Source organism: Oncorhynchus gorbuscha, linkage group LG02 (assembly GCF_021184085.1).
Source record: "Oncorhynchus gorbuscha isolate QuinsamMale2020 ecotype Even-year linkage group LG02, OgorEven_v1.0, whole genome shotgun sequence".
Lineage (NCBI taxonomy): Eukaryota > Metazoa > Chordata > Actinopteri > Salmoniformes > Salmonidae > Oncorhynchus > Oncorhynchus gorbuscha.
This window is the reverse complement of record NC_060174.1, coordinates 54,940,936-54,965,459: the sequence shown is the minus strand read 5'-3', so window position 1 is coordinate 54,965,459 and position 24,524 is coordinate 54,940,936. Positions and strand designations below refer to the sequence as shown.

The 24,524-nt window shown below is 42.4% G+C and overlaps 1 protein-coding gene across 3 annotated transcripts in view; it reads right to left on the bottom strand.

Annotated features, from left to right (window-relative positions):
* The window catches only part of LOC124004619, a 46,034-nt gene extending 21,967 nt beyond the window's left edge, over window positions 1-24,067 (bottom strand). For all 3 annotated transcript variants that reach the window (XM_046313266.1, XM_046313275.1, XM_046313281.1), the window contains exons 1-10: window positions 23,615-24,067; window positions 22,172-22,320; window positions 21,761-21,856; window positions 21,454-21,526; window positions 10,784-10,875; window positions 10,385-10,522; window positions 9,912-10,045; window positions 9,772-9,788; window positions 9,510-9,609; window positions 9,195-9,289 (exon numbers count right to left, since the gene is read on the bottom strand). In XM_046313266.1, coding sequence (XP_046169222.1) covers window positions 9,195-9,289; window positions 9,510-9,609; window positions 9,772-9,788; window positions 9,912-10,045; window positions 10,385-10,522; window positions 10,784-10,875; window positions 21,454-21,526; window positions 21,761-21,856; window positions 22,172-22,320; window positions 23,615-23,642 — 922 coding nt within the window. In that variant the 5' untranslated portion in view covers window positions 23,643-24,067. The remainder of the gene's footprint in view (window positions 1-9,194; window positions 9,290-9,509; window positions 9,610-9,771; window positions 9,789-9,911; window positions 10,046-10,384; window positions 10,523-10,783; window positions 10,876-21,453; window positions 21,527-21,760; window positions 21,857-22,171; window positions 22,321-23,614) is intronic.
* Between the last annotated feature and the right edge of the window lie 457 nt (window positions 24,068-24,524).

Here is a 24,524-nt window from a genome sequence, read left to right as displayed (position 1 = left end):
TTTCCCCCTGCTGGTCTTTTTAGGTTCGTTCCCTTTTTTCTCTCTCCCTCCCTCTCTCTCTTCTCTCTATCGTTCCGTTCCTGCTCCCAGCTGTTCCTATTCCCCTAATCAATCATTTAGTCTTTCCACTCCTGTTCCCTATCTTTTCCCCTGATTAGAGTCCCTATTTCTCCCCTTGTTTTCCGTTTCTGTCCTGTCGGATCCTTGTATATTGTTCACCGTGCTGTGTCTTTGTATCGCCCTGTCGTGTCGTGTTTCCCTCAGATGCTGCGTGGTGAGCAGGTGTCTGAGTCTGCTACGGTCAAGTGCCTTCCCGAGGCAACCTACAGTTTATGATCGAGTCTCCAGTCTGTTCTCGTCATTACGAGTGGAATTGTTTTTTATGCTTTATTTACCGCTCCGATTTGTCTAGGAGTATTGCATATTTCCTTTACTGGATTAAAGACTCTGTTTTCGCCAAGTCGCTTTTGGGTCCTCATTCACCTGCATAACAGAAGGATCCGACCAAAGAATGGACCCAGCGACTACAGACGCTCGTAACACTGCCGTCGAGATCCAAGGAGCCATGCTCGGCAGACACGAGCAGGAATTGTCTGCTGCTCGTCATGCCGTGGAGAACCTGGCCGCTCAGGTTTCCGACCTCTCTGGACAGTTCCAGAGTCTTCGTCTCGTGCCACCTGTTACTTCCTGGTCTGCCGAGCCTCCGGAACCTAGGGTTAATAACCCACCTTGTTACTCCGGGCAGCCCACGGAGTGCCGCTCCTTTCTCACCCAGTGTGATATTGTGTTCTCTCTCCAACCCAACACATACTCTAGAGAGAGAGCTCGGGTTGCTTACGTCATATCACTCCTTACTGGCCGGGCTCGAGAGTGGGGCACAGCTATCTGGGAGGCAAGGGCTGATTGTTCTAACAATTACCAGAACTTTAAAGAGGAGATGATTCGGGTTTTTGACCGTTCAGTTTTTGGTAGGGAGGCTTCTAGGGCCCTGGCTTCCCTATGCCAAGGTGATCGATCCATAACGGATTACTCTATAGAGTTTCGCACTCTTGCTGCCTCTAGTGACTGGAACGAGCCGGCGCTGCTCGCTCGTTTTCTGGAGGGACTCCACGCAGTGGTTAAAGATGAGATTCTCTCCCGGGAGGTTCCTTCCAGTGTGGACTCTTTGATTGCTCTCGCCATCCGCATAGAACGACGGGTAGATCTTCGTCACCAAGCTCGTGGAAGAGAGCTCGCGTCAACGGTGTTTCCCTGCTCCGCATCGCAACCATCTCCCTCCTCTGGCTCAGAGACTGAGCCCATGCAGCTGGGAGGTATTCGCATCTCGACTAAGGAGAGGGAACGGAGGATCACCAACCGCCTGTGCCTCTATTGCGGACTTGCTGGACATTTTGTCAATTCATGTCCAGTAAAGCCAGAGCTCATCAGTAAGCGGAGGGCTACTGGTGAGCGCTACTACTCAGGTCTCTCCATCTAGATCCTGTACTACTATGTCGGTCCATCTACGCTGGACCGGTTCGGGTGCTACATGCAGTGCCTTGATAGACTCTGGGGCTGAGGGTTGTTTCATGGACGAAGCATGGGCTCGGAAACATGACATTCCTTTCAGACAGTTAGACAAGCCTACGCCCATGTTCGCCTTAGATGGTAGTCATCTTCCCAGTATCAGATTTGAGACACTACCTTTAACCCTCACAGTATCTGGTAACCACAGTGAGACTATTTCTTTTTTGATTTTTCGTTCACCTTTTACACCTGTTGTTTTGGGTCATCCCTGGCTAGTATGTCATAATCCTTCTATTAATTGGTCTAGTAATTCTATCCTATCCTGGAACGTTTCTTGTCATGTGAAGTGTTTAATGTCTGCCATCCCTCCCGTTTCTTCTGTCCCCACTTCTCAGGAGGAACCTGGCGATTTGACAGGAGTGCCGGAGGAATATCATGATCTGCGCACGGTCTTCAGTCGGTCCCGAGCCAACTCCCTTCCTCCTCACCGGTCGTATGATTGTAGTATTGATCTCCTTCCGGGGACCACTCCTCCTCGGGGTAGACTATACTCTCTGTCGGCTCCCGAACGTAAGGCTCTCGAGGATTATTTGTCTGTGTCTCTTGACGCCGGTACCATAGTGCCTTCTTCCTCTCCGGCCGGGGCGGGGTTTTTTTTTTTTTTTTTTTAAGAAAAAGGACGGTACTCTGCGCCCCTGCGTGGATTATCGAGGGCTGAATGACATAACGGTTAAGAATCGTTATCCGCTTCCCCTTATGTCATCAGCCTTCGAGATTCTGCAGGGAGCCAGGTGCTTTACTAAGTTGGACCTTCGTAACGCTTACCATCTCGTGCGCATCAGAGAGGGGGACGAGTGGAAAACGGCGTTTAACACTCCGTTAGGGCATTTTGAGTACCGGGTTCTGCCGTTTGGTCTCGCCAATGCGCCAGCTGTTTTTCAGGCATTAGTTAATGATGTTCTGAGAGACATGCTGAACATCTTTGTTTTTGTCTACCTTGACGATATCCTGATTTTTTCACCGTCACTCGAGATTCATGTTCAGCACGTTCGACGTGTTCTCCAGCGCCTTTTAGAGAATTGTCTCTACGTGAAGGCTGAGAAGTGCTCTTTTCATGTCTCCTCCGTTACTTTTCTCGGTTCCGTTATTTCCGCTGAAGGCATTCAGATGGATTCCGCTAAGGTCCAAGCTGTCAGTGAGTGGCCCGTTCCAAGGTCACGTGTCGAGTTGCAGCGCTTTCTAGGTTTCGCTAATTTCTATCGGCGTTTCATTCGTAATTTCGGTCAAGTTGCTGCCCCTCTCACAGCTCTTACTTCTGTCAAGACGTGTTTTAAGTGGTCCGGTTCCGCCCAGGGAGCTTTTGATCTTCTAAAAGAACGTTTTACGTCCTCTCCTATCCTCGTTACTCCTGACGTCACTAGACAATTCATTGTCGAGGTTGACGCTTCAGAGGTAGGCGTGGGAGCCATTCTATCCCAGCGCTTCCAGTCTGACGATAAGGTTCATCCTTGCGCTTATTTTTCTCATCGCCTGTCGCCATCTGAATGCAACTATGATGTGGGTAACCGCGAACTGCTCGCCATCCGCTTAGCCCTAGGCGAATGGCGACAGTGGTTGGAGGGGGCGACCGTTCCTTTTGTCGTTTGGACAGACCATAAGAACCTTGAGTACATCCGTTCTGCCAAACGACTTAATGCTCGTCAAGCTCGTTGGGCGTTGTTTTTCGCTCGTTTCGAGTTTGTGATTTCTTACCGTCCGGGTAGCAAGAACACCAAGCCTGATGCCTTATCCCGTCTTTTTAGTTCTTCTGTGGCTTCTACTGATCCCGAGGGGATTCTTCCTTATGGGCGTGTTGTCGGGTTGACAGTCTGGGGAATTGAAAGACAGGTTAAGCAAGCACTCACGCACACTGCGTCGCCGCGCGCTTGTCCTAGTAACCTTCTTTTCGTTCCTGTTTCTACTCGTCTGGCTGTTCTTCAGTGGGCTCACTCTGCCAAGTTAGCTGGTCATCCCGGCGTTCGAGGCACTCTTGCTTCTATTCGCCAGCGCTTTTGGTGGCCGACTCAGGAGCGTGACACGCGCCGTTTCGTGGCTGCTTGTTCGGACTGCGCGCAGACTAAGTCAGGTAACTCTCCTCCTGCCGGTCGTCTCAGACCGCTTCCCATTCCTTCTCGACCATGGTCTCACATCGCCCTAGACTTCATTACCGGTCTGCCTTTGTCTGCGGGGAAGACTGTGATTCTTACGGTTGTCGATAGGTTCTCTAAGGCGGCACATTTCATTCCCCTCGCTAAACTTCCTTCCGCTAAGGAGACGGCACAAATCATCATCGAGAATGTGTTCAGAATTCATGGCCTCCCGTTAGACGCCGTTTCAGACAGAGGCCCGCAATTCACGTCACAGTTTTGGAGGGAGTTCTGTCGTTTGATTGGTGCGTCCGTCAGTCTCTCTTCCGGGTTTCATCCCCAGTCTAACGGTCAAGCAGAGAGGGCCAATCAGATGATTGGTCGCATACTACGCAGCCTTTCTTTCAGAAACCCTGCGTCTTGGGCAGAACAGCTCCCCTGGGCAGAATACGCTCACAACTCGCTTCCTTCGTCTGCTACCGGGTTATCTCCGTTTCAGAGTAGTCTGGGTTACCAGCCTCCTCTGTTCTCATCCCAGCTTGCCGAGTCCAGCGTTCCCTCCGCTCAAGCGTTTGTCCAACGTTGTGAGCGCACCTGGAGGAGGGTGAGGTCTGCACTTTGCCGTTACAGGGCACAGACTGTGAGAGCCGCCAATAAACGTAGGATTAAGAGTCCAAGGTATTGTTGCGGCCAGAGAGTGTGGCTTTCCACTCGCAACCTTCCTCTTACGACAGCTTCTCGTAAGTTGACTCCGCGGTTCATTGGTCCGTTCCGTGTCTCCCAGGTCGTCAATCCTGTCGCTGTGCGACTGCTTCTTCCGCGACATCTTTGTCGCGTCCATCCTGTCTTCCATGTCTCCTGTGTCAAGCCCTTTCTTCGCACCCCCGTTCGTCTTCCCTCCCCCTCCCGTCCTTGTCGAGAGCGCACCTATTTACAAGGTACGTAGGATCATGGACATGCGTTCTCGGGGACGGGGTCACCAATACTTAGTGGATTGGGAGGGTTACGGTCCTGAGGAGAGGAGTTGGGTTCCGTCTCGGGACGTGCTGGACCGTTCACTGATTGATGATTTCCTCCGTTGCCGCCAGGATTCCTCCTCGAGTGCGCCAGGAGGCGCTCGGTGAGTGGGGGGTACTGTCATGTTTTGTCTTATATTGTCTTGTCATTTTGCTTTTCCTTCTGTTCGTTTTCCCCTGCTGGTCTTTTTAGGTTCGTTCCCTTTTTTCTCTCTCCCTCCCTCTCTCTCTTCTCTCTATCGTTCCGTTCCTGCTCCCAGCTGTTCCTATTCCCCTAATCAATCATTTAGTCTTTCCACTCCTGTTCCCTATCTTTTCCCCTGATTAGAGTCCCTATTTCTTCCCTTGTTTTCCGTTTCTGTCCTGTCGGATCCTTGTATATTGTTCACCGTGCTGTGTCTTTGTATCGCCCTGTCGTGTCGTGTTTCCCTCAGATGCTGCGTGGTGAGCAGGTGTCTGAGTCTGCTACGGTCAAGTGCCTTCCCGAGGCAACCTACAGTTTATGATCGAGTCTCCAGTCTGTTCTCGTCATTACGAGTGGAATTGTTTTTTATGCTTTATTTACCGCTCCGATTTGTCTAGGAGTATTGCATATTTCCTTTACTGGATTAAAGAATCTGTTTTCGCCAAGTCGCTTTTGGGTCCTCATTCACCTGCATAACAGTAGCACCTCATGATGGTTATAGGGAAAATTAGAGTATCTTGTAGTAGCCTAAACCTATCAGAAGAATTATCATCATGAACAGCACTGACTGAGATATATACAGTGCCGTGCGAAAGTATTCGGCCCCCTTGAACTTTGCGACCTTTTACCACATTTCAGGCTTCAAACATGAAGATATAAAACTGTATTTTTTTGCGCTTTTAACGGACCTCTGAGACTATCACAGTGCAGGTGCATTTATACGGAGACTTGATTACACACAGGTGGATTGTATTTATCATCATTAGTCATTTAGGTCAACATTGCATCATTCAGAGATCCTCACTGAACTTCTGGAGAGAGTTTGCTGCACTGAAAGTAAAGGGGCTGAATAATTTTGCACGCCCAATTTTTCAGTTTTTGATTTGTTAAAAAAGTTTGAAATATCCAATAAATGTCGTTCCACTTCATGATTGTGTCCCACTTGTTGTTGATTCTTCAAAAAAAAATACAGTTTTATATCTTTATGTTTGAAGCCTGAAATGTGGCAAAAGGTTGCAAAGTTCAAGGGGGCCGAATACTTTCGCAAGGCACTGTATTTTTTTTGACCAGAGGAAAGAGTGCCTCTTTTTCGCCCTCCGACACCACTTCCAGCAGAATCTGGTCCCATCCAGGGACCAACCAGGAGCAATCCTGCTTAGCTTCAGAGGTAAGCAAGCAGTGGGATGCAGGGTAATATGTTGCTGGTTTACAGTTGAAGATTAATGACAAAACATTTATAACATACATATTGACATAGTTAAATAAATGTGTATAACCTTTTTTAGAAAGGATATTTCATGCTGAAACCTTCAAATTAAACATCAATGGTATTCACTAAGTTGATGGTTTATACACTGGACAAAAATATCAACGCAACAAGAAAAGTGTATGTTTCATGAACTGAAATAAAAGATCCCAGAAATGTTCCATGCACACAAAAAGCTTATTTATTTCAAATGTGGTGTTTTTTTACATCCCTGTAGCAAGCATTTCTCATTTGCCAAGATAATCCATCCACCTGACAGGTGTGGCATATCAAGAAGCTGATTAAACAGCATGATCATTACACAGGTGCACCATTACACAGGCCACTTTAAAATGTGCAGTTTTGTCACACAACACGATGCCACAGATGTCTCAAGTTGAGGGAGAGTACAATTGACATGCTGACTGCAGGAATGTCCACCAAAGCTGTTGCGAGAGAATTTAATGTTAATTTCTCTAGTATGTTGTTTTTGAAAATTTGGCAGTGCGTCCAACCGGCCTCACAACCGCAGCCCCACCACGTGTATGGCCTCATGTCGGCGAGCGGTTTGCTGATGTTAACGTTGTGAACAGAATGCCCCATGGTGGCGGTGGGGTTATGGTATGGGCAGGCATAAGCTACGGACAACAAACACAATTACATTTTATTGATGGTAATTTGAATGCACAGAAATACCGTGACGATATCACCTCGTTTCAGCATGATAATGCACAGCCCCATGTCGCAAGGATTTGTACACAATTCCTGGAAGCTGAATATGTCCCAGTTCTTCCATGGCCTGTATACTCAGACATATCACCCATTGAACATGTTTGGAATGCTTTCGATCTAAACTCAGCAAAAAAAGAAACAGACCTTTTTCAGGACCCTGTCTTTAAAAGATCATTCGTAAAGATCCAAATAACTTCACAGATCTTCATTGTAAAGGGTTTAAACACTGTTTCCCATGCTTGTTCAATGAACCATAAACAATTAATGAACATGCACCTGTGGAACGGACATTAAGACACTAACAGCTTACAGACGGTAGGCAATTAAGGTCACAGTTATGAAAACTTAGGACACTAAAGACGCCTTTCTACTGACTCTGAAAAACACCAAAAGAAAGATTCCCAGGGTCCCTGCTCATCTGTGTGAACGTGCCTTAGGCATGCTGCAAGGAGGCATGAGAACTGCAGATGTAGCAGCGCAATAAATTGCAATGTCCGTACTGCGAGACACCTAAGACAATGCTACATGGAGACAGGACGGACAGCTGATCGTCCTCGCAGTGGGAGACCACGTGTAACAACACCTGCACAGCATCGGTACATCTGAACATCACATCTGTGGGACAGGTACAGGATGGCAACAACAACAACTGCCCGAGTTACACCAGAAACGCAGAATCCCTCCATCAGTGCTCAGACAGTTTGCAATAGTCTGAGAGAGGCTGGACTGAGGGCTTGTAGGCCTGTTGTAAGGCAGGTCCTAACCAGACATCACCGGCAACAATGTTGTGGTTTTGTCTCACCAGGGGTGATGGTCGGATTTGCGTTTATCATCGAAGGAATGAGCGTTACACCGTGGCCTGTGCTCTGAAGCGGGATAGATTTGGAGGTGGAGGTCTGGGGCGGTGTGTCACAGCATCATCGGACTGAGCTTGTTGTCATTGCAGGTAATCTCAACGCTGTGTGTTACAGGGAAGACATCCTCCTCCCTCATGTGGTGGTACCCTTCCTGCAGGCTCATACTGACATGACCCTCCAGCATGACAATGCCACCAGCCATACTGCTCATTCTGTGCAAGACAGGAATGTCAGTGTTTTGCCATGGTCAGCGAAGAGCCTGGATCTCAATCCCATTAAGCACGTCTGGGACCTGTTGGATCGGAGAGTGAGGGCTAGTGCCATTCCCCTCAGAAATGTCCGGGAACTTGCAGGTGTCTTGGTGGAAGAATGGGGTAACATCTCACAGCAAGAACTGGCAAATCTGGTGCAGTCCATGAGGAGATGCACTGCAGTACTTAATGCTGCTGGTGGCCACACCAGATACTGACTGTTACTTTTGATTTTTTTCAGGGACACATTTACATTTACATTTTACATTTACATTTACATTATTCAATTTATGTTAGTCACATGACTGTGGAACTTGTTCAGTTTATGTCTCAGTTGTTGAATCTTGTTATGTTCATACAAATATTTACACATGTTAAGTTTGCTGAAAATAAACGCAGTTGACAGTGAGAGGACGTTTCAGTTCCCGCCAATATCCAGAAATTTTGCACAGCCATAAAAGAGGTGTGGGACAACATTCCACAAGCCACAATCAACAGCCTGATCAACTCTATGTGAAGGAGATGTGTCACGCTGCATGAGGCAAATGATGGTCACACACCAGACACTGTCTGGTTTTCTGACCCACGCCCCTACCTTTTTTAAAGATATCTGTGACCAACAGATGCATATCTGTATTCCCAGTCATGTGAAATCCATAGATTAGGGCCTAATGAATTTATTTCAATTGACGGATTTCCTTATATGAACTGCAATTCAGTGACATCTTTGAAATCATTGCATGCTGCGTTTATATTTTTGTTCGGTATATTTAGGATAATGATTTACAGCATTGTCATTCTACTTATTTTTATCATGTTATTTAATTATTTCATATATTTTACACGTGATAAGTAATATATAATATAATAATATATGCCATTTAGCAGACGCTTTTATCCAAAGCGACTTACAGTCATGTATGCATACATTCTACGTATGGGTGGTCCCGGGGATTGAACCCACTACCCTGGCGTTACAAGCGCCATGCTCTACCAACTGAGCTACAGAAGGACCATAAGGCCACACAGAGGGCTAGATTACAAACACCTGTGATAACCTGAAGTATCCAAAAGAGCCACTTGATGTCTTGTGATAAATAAGATAAAACCTTTGAAAGAATTGAACATTTTGGTCGTTTTCAGTAATATACCCTCCCTTTGCAACCCTAGTCCTGGGAAAGTTTGTTTGTGGTGACACTGCTGAAGCAAAATGCTATCAGAATGAAACCACTTTTGAGTAGCCTACATTTACATTTGTGAACATATGTAAACGTACCTTCACCGATGAAGCAGGTTTCAAACATAGCCTTTGGTAATTTCTGCCTTAGATCTGACATTTTAATGGCTCCGTCAACTGCCATTACTGTTGGACTGAAATCAAACAAAATGACTTTCTCAAGTTATGTTACCACATGAAAACAGTGAGTTAAACTTATTTGTTGTTTTGTTGCCTACTGTCTTGCTATGGTGTGCCCTACTAGACACGACCCACATCAAGTAAATTGGAGAGATATTTATAGGATACTGTATTTACAAGTCATAGCATAGGGAGAGAGAGTGCACCTTCACATTAGGGTTGCATTGAACTTACAGTTTAGCTGGAATCAGGGGTCCAGTGCTAGACTTCAGACCCACATGGTAGACCCGGGAGCTGATTTGGAGCTGACCCCTCCAGGGGTAGTAGTGAAACACTGTAATAATATTGACATTTTAGCAGACAATGTTATCCAGAGCAACTTAATGCATTCAGTCAAAGCAGGAATGCACTGTACTGTAGTAGTAATGATATGCCATTGAACGGTACCATAACATTATCCAAAAGGACCTTTGTAACAGTTTGATTCATTACTCACCTGTTTTTTCTTCCTCACTGCAAAAGAGAAGAAAAAAAACAAATCAATAATTTTGTAAGTTTTAGAAGATGTTCCTTTTCATCAAATATTTTCTATGAATCTGGAAAAATGAAAAACCCATGAGAGAGAGGGAAATGTACCTCTTCTCTTGGTCCTCTGATGCAGGTGTCTTGGTATCCCAATAGGAAAAAGCCACTATAGCGAATGGGCAGGCATGGCTAGGAGGCTGGACTGTCGAGTCAGCCCCTCCACCAGGCAGCTCATACATGTAGTACTGCAAAGACCAACACAAATCTCTTCAGCTTTGCTATTGTATTGTATTTATCACTACTGTATCTCCAGGTCTATTTCATCAACTTGTCTAAACGCCTGGAGCAAAAACACAAATAAATTATAACTTTTTTCATTAGAGAGGTAGCTTACTAAATTCATTTCCGTTTTATTGCTTTGACACAGAGTGCACATTTTACAATTGAAGGCAACAGAACCCGAAACCCAGCAGGCAAAGCTGGTTGAAATGACGTCATTACAACTGTTTTTTCCTACTGGAAAAGTACACAGTGTGACATGGATGGATGGATGGATGAACGTTAGATGGATGGAGGAATCTCACCTGTGTTCTCTCAAAGGCCAGGAAGGAGCTGGTGTTGGCTGACACAGCACTGAGCTGCTCTGATACATGACAGTCAAACCCATTAGAGGGAGGGGTGTAGTTTACTGTGTAGTTCTCTGTCACATCTTTCACTCTGCCCTGTAGAACAACACAAAAAGAGAGAGAATTGAATGACAAGCCCTTTCAACAAACAAATCAATCAAAATGTATTTACAAAGCCCTTTTTACATCTGCAGTTGTCACAAAGAGCTTTGCAGTAACTCAACCTAAAACCCAAAGAGCAAGCAGAAGCACAGGGGGGCAAGGAAAAAAACTCCTTAGAAGGAAAAAACCTAGAGGAACATTCAACAGTGAAGTTACACATAGCAACGCCTCTGTGGCTCGTAACTATGTAAATACCTTGGTGAGTCTGATGATGGCGATGTATCCAGACTTCCCGTGGTACCAGCGGTTTAGGTCCAGGCAGTCTGAGTACTTGGACACGTACACACCTGAGTTAACAAGAAAATTCACATCATTGACAAGTCTGTTCCCACAGCAAGAACATGGGCGGTGAGTGTGCCAGCATCCTCCTCTCTGATAAAACCAAAACAACCATATTCAGTGCAGAATAAGGCGTGAGGATCTTGAAAGATGTTAGCTGAACTAAATATTTGTAATACAAGGAATACAAATATTTGTAGGTTTAATTACATTGAAACGTTTCATTTGAGAAGTGGAAATATAGATATTGTAAAAATGTTATTGAATAAACGCATCACACAGTCAATGGGTTTTGGTTTATTTCTAAGTGTGAATATGTTATTTGTGCTCATTTTCCCAATGGCCAATCGTGACAGCCCAGGGAACCAAAGCCACACCCTAAAATATGTTTTTTTATACACCTGATCTGACATTAAAGTCAACGACATGGGAGCCATGTTGTAAAACGCCCCTAGTATCACAGTGCCAACGCACACCCAGTCAAGCCTTACCCAAAACAATTAGCAATATCCTCCAGTGAGTAAGTTCCAAAGCCGCTCAGCGAGTTGCTTGGAGACATGTCAGATATTTTCAATGCGTGGGAAAACGTTCTATACTTTGGTGCCAACTGCCAAGCCCAACACAGCCTGTGTTCCCTTTCTAAAACAATGAAGTGAGGCCTTTGGAAGAGGCTGTGAAACTTCACACTGGTTTTCAGGTTAACTGGGACGGCAGGTAGCCTAGTGATTAGAGCATTGAGCTAGTAACCATAAAGGTTGCTAGATCAAATCCCTGAGCTGACAAGGTAAAAATGGGTTGTTCTGCCCCTGAACAAGGCAGTGAACCCACTGTTCCTAGGCTGTCATTGTAAATAAGAATTTGTTTTTAACTGACTTGCCTCGTCAACACTGCATAATGTAACTGAGGTGGTTTGGCAGAATTGGCATCACACTCACACGATCAACTTGTGTTGGCCCCCTAATCTAATGCTCAGGCTTTTTCTCAGCAGGCTAACACAGTCCTGCAGCACACAGGTACATGCTATGGATATGTGGTTAGATATTTTCCTTAGTCTGAGCAGAGAGGGCTGTACCATGTCAATTTCTCTATAGTGAAGGGAGGAGGTTCACAAGGGGAGAAAAAGGAAAAAATAGATTAAGCACATTCAAGCAGTGACAAGTGAAGAAACCATACAGGAATGAAAAGGGCTGACAAAAGACCTCTTGTACTAGTACTGAAAAAAATAGACTTCCAACTCCTTTTGTAAAAAGTTGCCTAAGATCTCTAAACAGTTGTCTCTAGTTTTTTTGTGTTTTTTTTTTAACATGGCGATGTCGTACACATTTAGAATGGTTAACTTTTGAAAGTGCAAAACAACACACTACACAAGGACTCTGACCACTGTTTCCTTCCTCCGTAACTATGTCAGTAATCTCAATCTGGTCCTAGTAGATATACAACGAGCAGACTTTGTCCTACCGTAGATAATCTTACATCACCCTCCCCCTTTTCGAACTGCTAGGGACTGCCTCCGCACCTTGAATTCTATTCAGGAATGCATTTATGAAACTCCAAACAAAGTTAGATATGTACTGTATGTTTGAAGCTAAACTCTCATAACATTACTAACATTCTGCTGGTAAAAGTAGAATCATTCCAATGAGTTAAAATCATATCTAATTTCTACATCATTAAAAAAAAAAATTCTGTATGCCTAAGTATAGGGTAACGCTACTCCCTGCCTCAGCAGACATTACTAGAGTTAAGTTTCACTGGTCTCTCCCCTCTTTTCCACTCTACTTCCACTTTCTCTTTCCAATCAAAGCATTCATATCATATGTCTGTAAAGCACAGTTTCACTTTCCAAAGCAGAAGGAGCAAACATGCACTGAAAAGTCCACCAGCAGCTTGGTAAGAAAACTGCTTTCAATCTCATTACTTATGTTATGAAGTGTATTTAGCCATATACTGCACACTCACGGATAGCATAGTATAGATTATGGTCACAATTTAGACAATTGCATGTCATTTAGTGTGTGAGCAAGTTGCCTCTCTATAGGCCTAGCTAGCCAAACAGAGGATGTCCATTATACCAGCTTAGAACTGTTCCTTTGTTTAGTTGAGGCCTTGTGGCTGACAGCATGAACAGTTTTCATTAATAGTCAAACTACACACTTTTCTCTTATCCCCTTAAAACAGGTTGTTGTTGACCTAGTGTATTTAACTTTCGTGCTGCGAACCATTTAGTCATTTCCACTTGGAACTTTGCCAACACAAAGCCAGGAAATGGGTTTAGCGTCTTGTCTGACCATTGGACACAAACTGGTTGAATCAACGTTCTTTCAACATAATTTGTCAAAGTAATGTGACGTGGAAACTACATGGAAAATACATTGGATGAAAAAATCACAACGTAATTGTTTTGAGGGTGACATTTCAAACACAGGATTAAGTGATCATGGTTTTAAAAAACAAGACATATACACACCTTGTATAAAATATGTTGAATTTGTACCATTGAAATAACGTCAGATCTCCACTATCAGAAAAAAACAATAGGATGAGCAGCACCTCCTACTGGATAATCAATAAATCTACAGTTATCCATTTAGTCTCCCATCCAAGGTTTTAATGATGCCCAGCACTGCTTAGCTTTGATATTTGTTGCTGACTACTACCAATATGCTATCATGAGAATTGTTATTGAGATCTCTTAATAACTTACAGTGGGGCAAAAAATAATAAGCCAGAAATCTTGCTTGTTTGTAGGTGACCAAATACTTATTTTCCACCATAATTTGAAAATAAATTCATTAAAAATCTACAATGTGATTTTCTGGATTTTTTTTCTCATTTTGTCTCTCATAGTTGAAGTGTACATATGATGAAAATTACAGGCCTCTCTCATCTTTTTAAGTGGGAGAACTTGCACAATTGGTGGCTGATTAAATACTTTTTTTGCCCCACTGTATATAGATTCACTGTTGTTATCAAAGTCATTCCAAAACATAGGTTTAACAGAGCAAATTAAATGTACCCATACTTTATAAGTCATATAGCCTAGTGGTTAGAGTGTTGGATTAGTAACCGAAAGGTTGCAAGATTGAATCCCCGAGCTGACAAGGTAAAAACAAGGCAGTTCAGGGGCAGAACTGTTCCTAGGCCGTCATTGAAAATAAGAATTTGTTCTTAACTGACTAGCCTAGTAAAATAAAAAATATCATCAACAATACTATTTAGGCCTATATGGCATTTTCGAAATCATCAACATCTATTGTTTTAAAGGCCCCCGCCAGAGGGCAATGCCTCCCCTGTAATCAATGTAATTCCTGTCCCAGAGCGTAAATTCTCATTTAGGTTCCACCTCTGAAGAATGACAATGGCTGCTAATACATATTCGCGAATTACGGGTGGGAACGTTGTGGTGATTTCCACGTGGAGTGGAAAAATAACAACAAGTAGAGGCACAGACAGTGGTCAGCGTAGCTAGCTAGAATGCTATCTTTATCTAGCTAGCTAATATCTGGTTGTTGCTGTTGTTGTTTTTTACTATACCCTATTTAAAAGATTAGCCAGCTGGCTAGGCTATGGCTGGTTCTGGATTTGTCATAACAAGCATTTAGGGAAACCGTTGCCACAGATGGTTTAGGGGAAGCCAGTATCTCTGAATTTGCCATGTATTGTTATCTCCAAAGTTTTGTCATCTTCTATAAATTGCATCCACGAATCCGCCATAGAAATACAAAGAATAAGATTAATCTCCGGTATCATCGATTGCCAAACAATTGAACTGTTTCGACCAGTTTCGTTTTTCTACATTGAAATGGACACGGTGCAACCTTTGGTATGCTACTGGCAGGCTATTCATCTGCAGTACAGCAAAGTCAAGTCAGGCCATGCTCATGCCATGGTTCACAAAGCTAGAAGAAGTGAAATGATAGACTACAATGACCTTGCTCATGATGCACACCACAAATTATACACTACATCCCCAAAAGTATGTGGACGCCTGCTCGTCGAACATGTCATTCCAAAATCATGGGCATTAATGTGGAGTTGGTCCCCCTTTTGCTGCAACAACAGCCCCCACTCTTCTGGGAAGGATTTGCTGCGGAGACTTGCTTCCATTCAGCCACAAGAGCATCATTGAGGTCCGGCTCTGATGTTGTGCGATTATGCCTGGCTTGCAGTTGGCGTTCCAATTCATCCCAATGGTGTTCGATGTGGTTGAGGTCAGGGCTGTGCAGGCCAGTCAAGTTCTTCCACACTGATCTCGACAAACCATTTCTGTATGGACCTCACTTGTGCACGGGGGTATTGTCATGATGAAACAGGAAAGGGCCTTCTCCAAACTGTTGCCATAAAATTGGAAGAACAGAAGAGTCTAGAATGTCATTGTATGCTGTAGCGTTAAGATTTCCCTTCACAGGAACTAAGGGGCCTAGCCCGAACAATAAAAAGCATCCCCAGACCATTATTCCTCCTCCACCAAACTTTACAGTTGGCATTATGCATTAGGGCAGGTAACGTTCTACTGGCATTCGCCAAACCCAGATTCGTCTGTCGGACTGCCAAATGGTGAAGCGTGATTCATTACTCCAGACAATGCATTTCCAATGCTCGAGAGTCCAACGGCAGCAAGCTTTACAACACTGCAGCCAACGCTTGACATCGCACATGGTGATCTTAGGCTTTTGTGAGGCTGAAGCTTCATTTCATGAAGCTCCTGATGAACAGTTGTTGTGCTGATGTTGCTTCCAGAGGCAGTTTGGAACTCGGTAGTGAGTGTTGCAACCGAGGACAGAAGATTTTAACGTGCTATGGGGTTCAGCACTCGGCGGTCCTGTTCTGTGAGCTTGTGTGGCCTACCACTTCGCGGCTGAGCCATTGTTGCTCCTAGACATTGCCACTTCACAATAAACAGCACTTACAGTTGACCGGGGCAGCTCTAGCAGGGCAGAAAAATGATAAACTGACTTGTTGGAAAGGTGGCATCCTATGACAGTGCCACGTTGAAAGTCACTGAGCTCTTCAGTACGGCCATTCTACTGCAAATGTTTGTCTATGGAGATTGCATGGCGGTGTGCTTGATTTGATACGCCTGTTAGAAACGGGTATGGCTGAAATAGCCAAATCCACTAATTTGAAGGGTTGTCCATATACTTTTGTATATGTAGTGTGTATGTAACAACATCCTGAGCGCATTGAACACATCAATTCAAATGTGAAAACAACAACAAAATAGACCAACAAGTTTGTGTAATTTTCTTTTGCGGGTACCTTTTCAACATAGGTTAGACACCAATCAAAGCAACATGGTCAAAACCATTCCAAAATGCAGACATAGCACACAATATTTAATCATTTATAAAATTGTCTTTTTTTTTAATACAGACTAGCTAAATAATAAGTGAAACTTGACAAATTATCTAAAGGATTATGATAATTTGCTGGTAAAAAAGTGGAGCTCAGGCAGCCAAGTGTAGGCTTTGGCGAAAAGTTGTTTGGCTCAGTCACGAGGAAGAACTTTGCAGGTGTTTCTGATTAATAAACAATGCCATGCTGATGGGTAGTAACATTCACATAAAACCCAGACCCGAAAAAAAACGTAGACTGAAAAGTATTTGCAAGTCATCCCATAAGGGAAACACATGGCATTGACATGGAAAATATCTGAAGTTACAACCTTGGTTTTCCCACTTTAAGCCCAAATATATCATACCTTGACTAAAACGATGACTTATTGACTTAAAGCGTTGTGCAACATCATGTGTAAGCTATGGGCATCATCTTTCAGCTAAAAAAAATATATAATTTCCACTCTTGTGAGCATTTAAATTCAACCCAGGGTTCGACTAAAAATAGACAATTCATACAGTTGAAGTCAGAAGTTTACATTACACTTAGGTTGGAGTAATTAAAACTAGTTTTTCAACCACTCCACAAATTTCTTGTTAACAAACTATAGTTTTGGCGGTTAGGATATCTACTTTGTGCATGACACAAGTCATTTTTACAACAATTGTTTACAGACAGATTATTTCACTTATAATTCACTGTATCACAATTCCAGTGGGTCTGAAGTTTACATACACCAAGTTGACTGTGCTTTTAAACAGCTTGGAAAAATCCAGAAAATTATGTCATGGCTTTAGAAGCTTTTGATAGGCTAATTCACATCATTTGAGTCAATTGGAGGTGTACCTGTGGATGTATTTCAAGGCCTACCTTCAAACTCAGTGCCTCTTTGCTTGAAATCATGGGAAAATCAAAAGAAATCATCCAAGACCTCAGAAAAAAATTGTAGACCTCCACAAGTCTGGTTCATTCTTGGTAGCAATTTCCAAATGCCTGAAGGTACCACGTTCATCTGTACAAACAATAGTACGCAAGTATAAACACCATGGAACCACGCAGCCGTCATACCGCTCAGGAAGGAGACGCGTTCTGTCTTCTAGAGATTAACCTACTTTTGTGCAAAAACTGCAAATCAATCCCAGAACAACAGCAAAGGAACCTTGTGAAGATGCTGGAGGAAACAGCTAAAAAAAACTTCCTATATCGACATAACCTGAAAGGCCGCTCAGCAAGGAAGAAGTCACTGCTCCAAAACCGCCATAAAAAAAGTCAGACTACGGTTTGCAACTGCACATGGGGACAAAGATCGTACTTTTTGGAGAAATGTCCTCTGGTCTGATGAAACAAAAATAGAACTGTATGGCCATAATGACCATTGTTCTGTTTGGAGGAAAAAGGGTGAGGCTTGCAAGCCAAAGAACACCATCCCAAATGTGAAGCACGGAGGTGGCAGCATCATGTTGTGGGGGTGCTTTGCTGCACGAGGGACTGCTGCACTTCATAAAATAGATGGCATCATGAGGTAAAAATTACGTGGATATATTGAGGCAACATCTCAAGACATCAATCAGGAAGTTGAAGCTTGGTCGCAAATGGGTCTTCCAAATGGACAATGACCCCAAGTATACTTCCAAAGTATTGGAGTGGCCATCACAAAGCCCTGACCTCAATCCCATAGAAAATTTGTGGGCAGAACTGAAAAAGTGTGTGTGAGCAAGGAGGCCAACAAACCTGACTCAGTTACACCAGCTCTGTCAAGAGGAATGGGCCAAAATTCACCCAACTTATGGTGGGAAGCTTGTGGAAGGCTACCCGAAACATTTGACCCAAGTTAAACAATTTATAGGAAATGCTACAATTTATAGAATAAAATATTAATACTAATTTACTAGGGTTAAATGTCAGGAATTGTGAAAAACTGAGTTTAAATGTATTTGGCGTGTATAAGGTGTATGGAAATGCTACCAAATACTATTTGAGCGTATGTAAAATTCCGACCCACTGGAAATGTGATGAAAGAAGTAAAAGATTAAATAAATATTAATACTAATTTACTAGGGTTAAATGTCAGGAATTGTGAAAAACTGAGTTTAAATGTATTTGGCTAAGGTGTATGTAAACTTCGGTTAACTTTGGTTAAAATGTAATCTTCAAGTTAATAATTAATATGTTGGATTCACGTCTCCATCTCAACCAAAAATGTAAGTTAAATCATAGGAATAAATCAAATCAAACTTTAAGGGCATTTTAAATAAAAATTTGATTTGACTCAGTCCTATTCCTTACCTTTGATTTTTGGTGGAGATGAAGAGGTGATTCCGACATATCAATTATTAATTTATAGACAAACTAGATATTGAATTGTGGTTGGTTGTCAATGCAACCAAATATAATTTGAAGGAGATGTATCTTCTGCTTGGATAGTTCTATTTGTGCCACTGACTTCGTCTGGCTTTAATTCCAGTTTAAATAAGTGACATGTTGAATTCACGTCTCCATCTCAACCAAAACTCGAAGTTAAAGAATATGCCTAAATCAAATCAAACTTTAAATGCACTTTTTAAATAGGATTTAGTCCTATTCTTTAACTTAGATTTTTGGTTGTGATATGAATCCAACGTATACATTTTTTATTTGTAGACAAACTGGAAATAAAGCCAGACTAAGTCAGTGACACAAAATATAAATCTCCTTCAAAATGTTGATATTTGGTTGCGTTGACAACTAAACACAATTCAATATCACTTTTACAATACAGTAAATAGCCCAATAACTTTCAAGTTATCAAATTATATGTTGGATTCACTTCTACAAATAAACCCAAAATAAAAGTTAAAGAATGGGATTTAGCCAGTGGCTCAGATGAAACTATCCAAGCATTAGATAAATATCATTTAAATGTTGATATTTGGTTGTGTTGTTAACCAAACACAATTCAATATAGGACCAGACCATTTAACATTAGACCATTAGACCATAACAACATTAGACCATAACAACATTAGACCATAACAACATTTTGTAATACAGTAAATAGCCAAAAGTTAAGACTGTCTTACAAGTACAGTGGGGCAAAAAAGTATTTAGTCAGCCACCAATTGTGCATGTTCTCCCAATTAAAAAGATGAGAGAGGCCTGTAATTTTCATCATAGGTACACTTCAACTATGACAGACAAAATGAGAAAAAAATCCAGAAAATCACATTGTAGGATTTTTAATGAATTTATTTGCAAATTATGGTGGAAAATAAGTATTTGGTCACCTACAAACAATCAAGATTTCTGGCTCTCACAGACCTGTAACTTCTTCTTTAAGACGCTCCTCTGTCCTCCACTCGTTACCTGTATTAATGGCACCTGTTTGAACTTGTTATCAGTATAAAAGACACCTGTCCACAACCTCAAACAGTCACACTCCAAACTCCACTATGGCCAAGACCAAAGAGATGTCAAAGGACACCAGAAACAAAATTGTAGACCTGCACCAGGCTGGGAAGACAGAATCTGCAATAGGTAAGCAGCTTGGTTTGAAGAAATCAACTGTGGGAGCAATTATTAGGAAATGGAAGACATACAAGACCACTGATAATCTCCCTCGATCTGGGGCTCCACGAAAGATCTCACCCCGTGGGGTCAAAAGGATCACAAGAACGGTGAGCAAAAATCCCAGAACCACACGGAGGGACCTAGTGAATGACCTGCAGAGAGCTGGGACCAAAGTAACAAAGCCTACCATCAGTAACACACTACGCCGCCAGGGACTCAAATCCTGCAGTGCCAGACATGTCCCCCTGCTTAAAACAGTACATGTCCAGGCCCGTCTGAAGTTTGCTAGAGAGCATTTGGATAATCCAGAAGAATATTGGGAGAATGTCATATGGTCAGATGAAACCAAAATAGAACGTTTTGGTAAAAACTCAACTCGTCGTGTTTGGAGGACAAAGAATGCTGAGTTGCATGCAAAGAACACCATACCTACTGTGAAGCATGGGGGTGGAAACATCATGCTTTGGGGCTGTTTTTCTGCAAAGGGACCAGGACGACTGATCCGTGTAAAGGAAAGAATGAATGGGGCCATGTATCGTGAGATTTTGAGTGAAAACCTCCTTCCATCAGCAAGGGCATTGAAGATGAAACGTGGCTGGGTCTTTCAGCATGACAATGATCCCAAACACACCGCCCGGGCAATGAAGGAGTGGCTTCGTAAGAAGCATTTCAAGGTCCTGGAGTGGCCTAGCCAGTCTCCAGATCTCAACCCCATAGAAAACCTTTGGAGGGAGTTGAAAGTCCGTGTTGCCCAGCAACAGCCCCAAAACAGCACTGCTCTAGAGGAGATCTGTATGGAGGAATGGGCCAAAATACCAGCAACAGTGTGTGAAAACCTTGTGAAGACTTACAGAAAACGTTTGACCTCTGTCATTGCCAACAAAGGGTATATAACAAAGTATTGAGATAAACTTTTGTTATTGACCAAATACTTATTTTCCACCATAATTTGAAAATAAATTCATTAAAAAATCCTACAATGTGATTTTCTGGATTTTTTTTCTCATTTTGTCTGTCACAGTTGAAGTGTACCTATGATGAAAATTACAGGCCTCTCATCTTTTTAAGTGGGAGAACTTGCACAATTGGTGGCTGACTAAATACTTTTTTGTCCCACCGTATTTATTCAACCTTAATGTAACACATCCTTGGCCACATATTGAGGTTACATTTACTATAATGTCTTCTTATGTAATCCTAGAAATCGTGCATGTTCAACATAGCATGCAAAGGATGCAGGTCTGTGAAAATCTTCACAACTGCTATAATAATCTGCGCAGACTCTCAAAAAGCATTGATCACTTGCACTTTTAATGTAATCTCAACTGCAATCCAGGTCATTTGGTTGTGCTACTAGATGAAGCACAGTAGTAATACATTAAGTTGTTGTATAAATACAAAATGTCTGACATTGTATTCCTATTTAAACTTTGTTGCTTTTAAATGGTTGAAAGCACAGTGATAACACATTTAGATGACATAGTTTTTCCATTGGAATTTGGTTGTACTTTAAAAATGGTTGAAAGCATCGTGATAAAATATTGCGAATTCAGTGGGTGAATAAAGGTTTAAATGACATTGATCAACGTCTCAACCAAATATTACCCAAATTTCCACGTTGAAATTAAGTGGTGTGCCCAGTGGATGATATCTCGTTTTCTATGGCGAAGGAGTTATAAAACAACATAGCGGAGCTCATTTACCCTTTGAAGGATCTCCAAGCGTTGAGCATGTACTGTGACCAGGGATTACACCAGTTTCTCCCAGTTTATTTGCCTTTAAAATAGAAAAATAGTCATTAGTAGTGATCAGTAACTTCGCTTGGGATGTTTTGAGGTAGTTTTCTATGACAAGAATTACAGATATGGGTTTCTCCATACAAAAAGGGAATCGGTGTGTGACTTTCTTTCCTTTTTTATCAGAAATATTAATGTAGATAAGGTTATAATTGTGTTTAGAGTGATATTACTCTGGTGTTCATTGATATTCTTCCTTATTTATTATTTTCACCTTATTTTTGTCGTCAAACAGTAAAAACCCATAGGACTCCTCCAGTTCCTCCTCGGAGTATCCCATGCCTCTCCTTTCAGTTCGGAAGGCCTCATACTGTCCAACAACAAGAAAGAGGTCATTCTTTATGTCGTATGTGACCAACATCTTGCTAGCAAAAGCAAGAGATTTTATGTAAACATGTACTTAACGACTGACTGAACAGCACAATAAATACTAAGTATTACACATAGTATGTACTATCAAATATAACACATTTACTATCATGTAGAAGTCCAAGTACGATCATGTATTATCAAGTATTACAAAGATATTATCATGTAATAACTGAACTCTCTGGTCAAAGGGGGGTGGCGCACTGAGGGGTAAGCAGGTGGATTAAAAAGTTACCAAGTCGTCAAATATACTGACCCGTTCTTGCAGGGTGGTATTCTTTATCAAGAAAGCAGAGTTGTATCTGAAAGACTGCTTGGACTCCTCATACATGTACATGTTCTGCAGTGGAGGCAGAATACTGTTGTCGAAGGGCTCAGAACCTGGTCGTACAGGTAGCAAAACACCTGGTGGTTGGAACAGGATGAAGATTAAATAGTGACTTTACCACAGGGTTGTAAATTGTTATGTTTTGTACCAACAGTTGCCATGCATTTGTAACTACCCATGTTGATATATTATATCATTGTTTCAATTATATTCTAGGCTATTCTATACTAGGTGCCTTGCATTGGTAACTACCACATGTATGATAGTATTTAAACATTTTAAAAAGTATGTGGACATCCCTTCAAAGGAGTGGATTTGGCTATTTCAGCCAACCCCGTTGCTGACAGGTGTATAAAATCGAGCACACCGCCACAGACAAACATTGGCAGTAGAATGGCCTTACTGAAGAGCTCAGTGACTTTCAACATGGCACCTTCATTGGATGCCACCTTTCCAACAAGTCAGTTCGTAGAATATCTGCCCAGCTAGAGCTGCACCAGTCAAATGTAAGTGCTGTTATTGTGAAGTGGAAACATCTAGGAGTAACAATGGCTCAGCCGCGAAGTGGTAGACCGCACAAGCTCACAGAATGGGTCTGGCAATTGCTGAAGCGTGTGTAGAATTGCTGAAGCGTGTACAGAGTTCTAAACTGCCTCTGGATGCAACGTCAGCACATTAACTGTTCGTCGGGAGCTTCATGAAATGGGTTTCCATGGCCTAGCAGCCACACACAAGCCTAAGATCACCATGCCCCAGTGCACAAAGCGAGGTCTATACAGAAATGGTTTGTTGAGATCATTGTGGAAGAATTTGACTGGCCTGCAGAGCCCTGACCTCAACCCCACCGAACTTTGGGATGAATTGGAATGCCGAGCGTGAGCGAGGCCTAATCGCCTAACATCAGTGCCCGACCTCACTAATGCTCTTGTGGCTGAATGGAAGCGAGTCCCCACAGCAATGTTGCAACATCTAGTGGAAAGCCTTCCCAGAAGAGTGGAGGTTGTTATAGGAGCTAAGGGGGTACTAACCCCATATTAATGCCCATGATTTTGGAATGAGATGTTCGACGCGCAGGGTGTCCACATACCTTTGCTCATGTAGTGTATTTATGCCAAAATTAGTGTTTTACCTATGGAACTGCATTATCTGGAGTGCTTACGAATTCTAACGACAGTGAAGTTAGACCAGTAACCTATGCACACGTGACAAAATACTGTAAAAACTGTAACACTCGTAAATAGACCTAAAACCAATGATGTATGACTACAACCAATTCTCGAAATAGGCAAATGTAAATTATGAATAGCTATCATATAAAAGTGTAATAAGAGTGATAACGAATTATGGTTGACCAAAAACTCTATTCGTCACCTCTTGCGGCACCATTCTCGATTTCCATGGTTGAAAAAAACGTATTGAAATCAGTTTGTGCCTTTTTCTCCTCTTGACATTCCTAGACCACCTCCGTCTTCCATTGACATTCCGATACTTTTAATTCGTCTATTCCGAGAAAAATGTAGCCAATCCATGTGAATTATTTGGCGAAGTCTTTGTGCCAAAGGCAAGTTTCCACATACGTTGCAACCAGGAAGAAGTACGAAAAAGAAAAAACGTCGCGATTAGAATACACTTCGATATTTTGTGAATTTTTCTGACACTATACTCAGATATGTCACAAATAGCATATATATATATATATATTCACCGAGTAATGTAATATTAACTCAACGTAAAGTAGTGCTTCCAAAAAAGAAACAGAAACTTATGTCACCCCGCATCCATTTTGAGAATGATTTGCTTTCTTGTCTCCACTCCGCTAGTAGACGCAGTTGAGTAGATGCTTGAGCTTTTCAACATCAAGGACAAACTGAAAACTGTCCATGAATGGAATACATTATGTCCATTAAAATATTTTAAGTGTGGCAAACATATGCATTTAGAGCAGACTGTCATTTACAGTAGGCCTACATTTTACAAATAGGAAAATTAGTTAGAAAAGTTCCACTTCTTCACTGAATATATCTCATCTATGTGGCGTTATACGTGTCTACACCTCGATTGTAAAACGTAACATTAAATTAACAACTGAAAAGGCGATGCCGCAATAGAGTGATTATTAGAACACTCCAACTGCTAATGCAACGAGAACCGGACGTTACGAATGCTAGGGGGAGGAGAGTGGACGATTGAAAGTGGAATCTTCCGTTCAATCTTTGGAAGGCTGGTTGCATTCCAAACCCTTAAAAGACAAACCCTATCCCCTCAGCCCTCAAATTAAGTG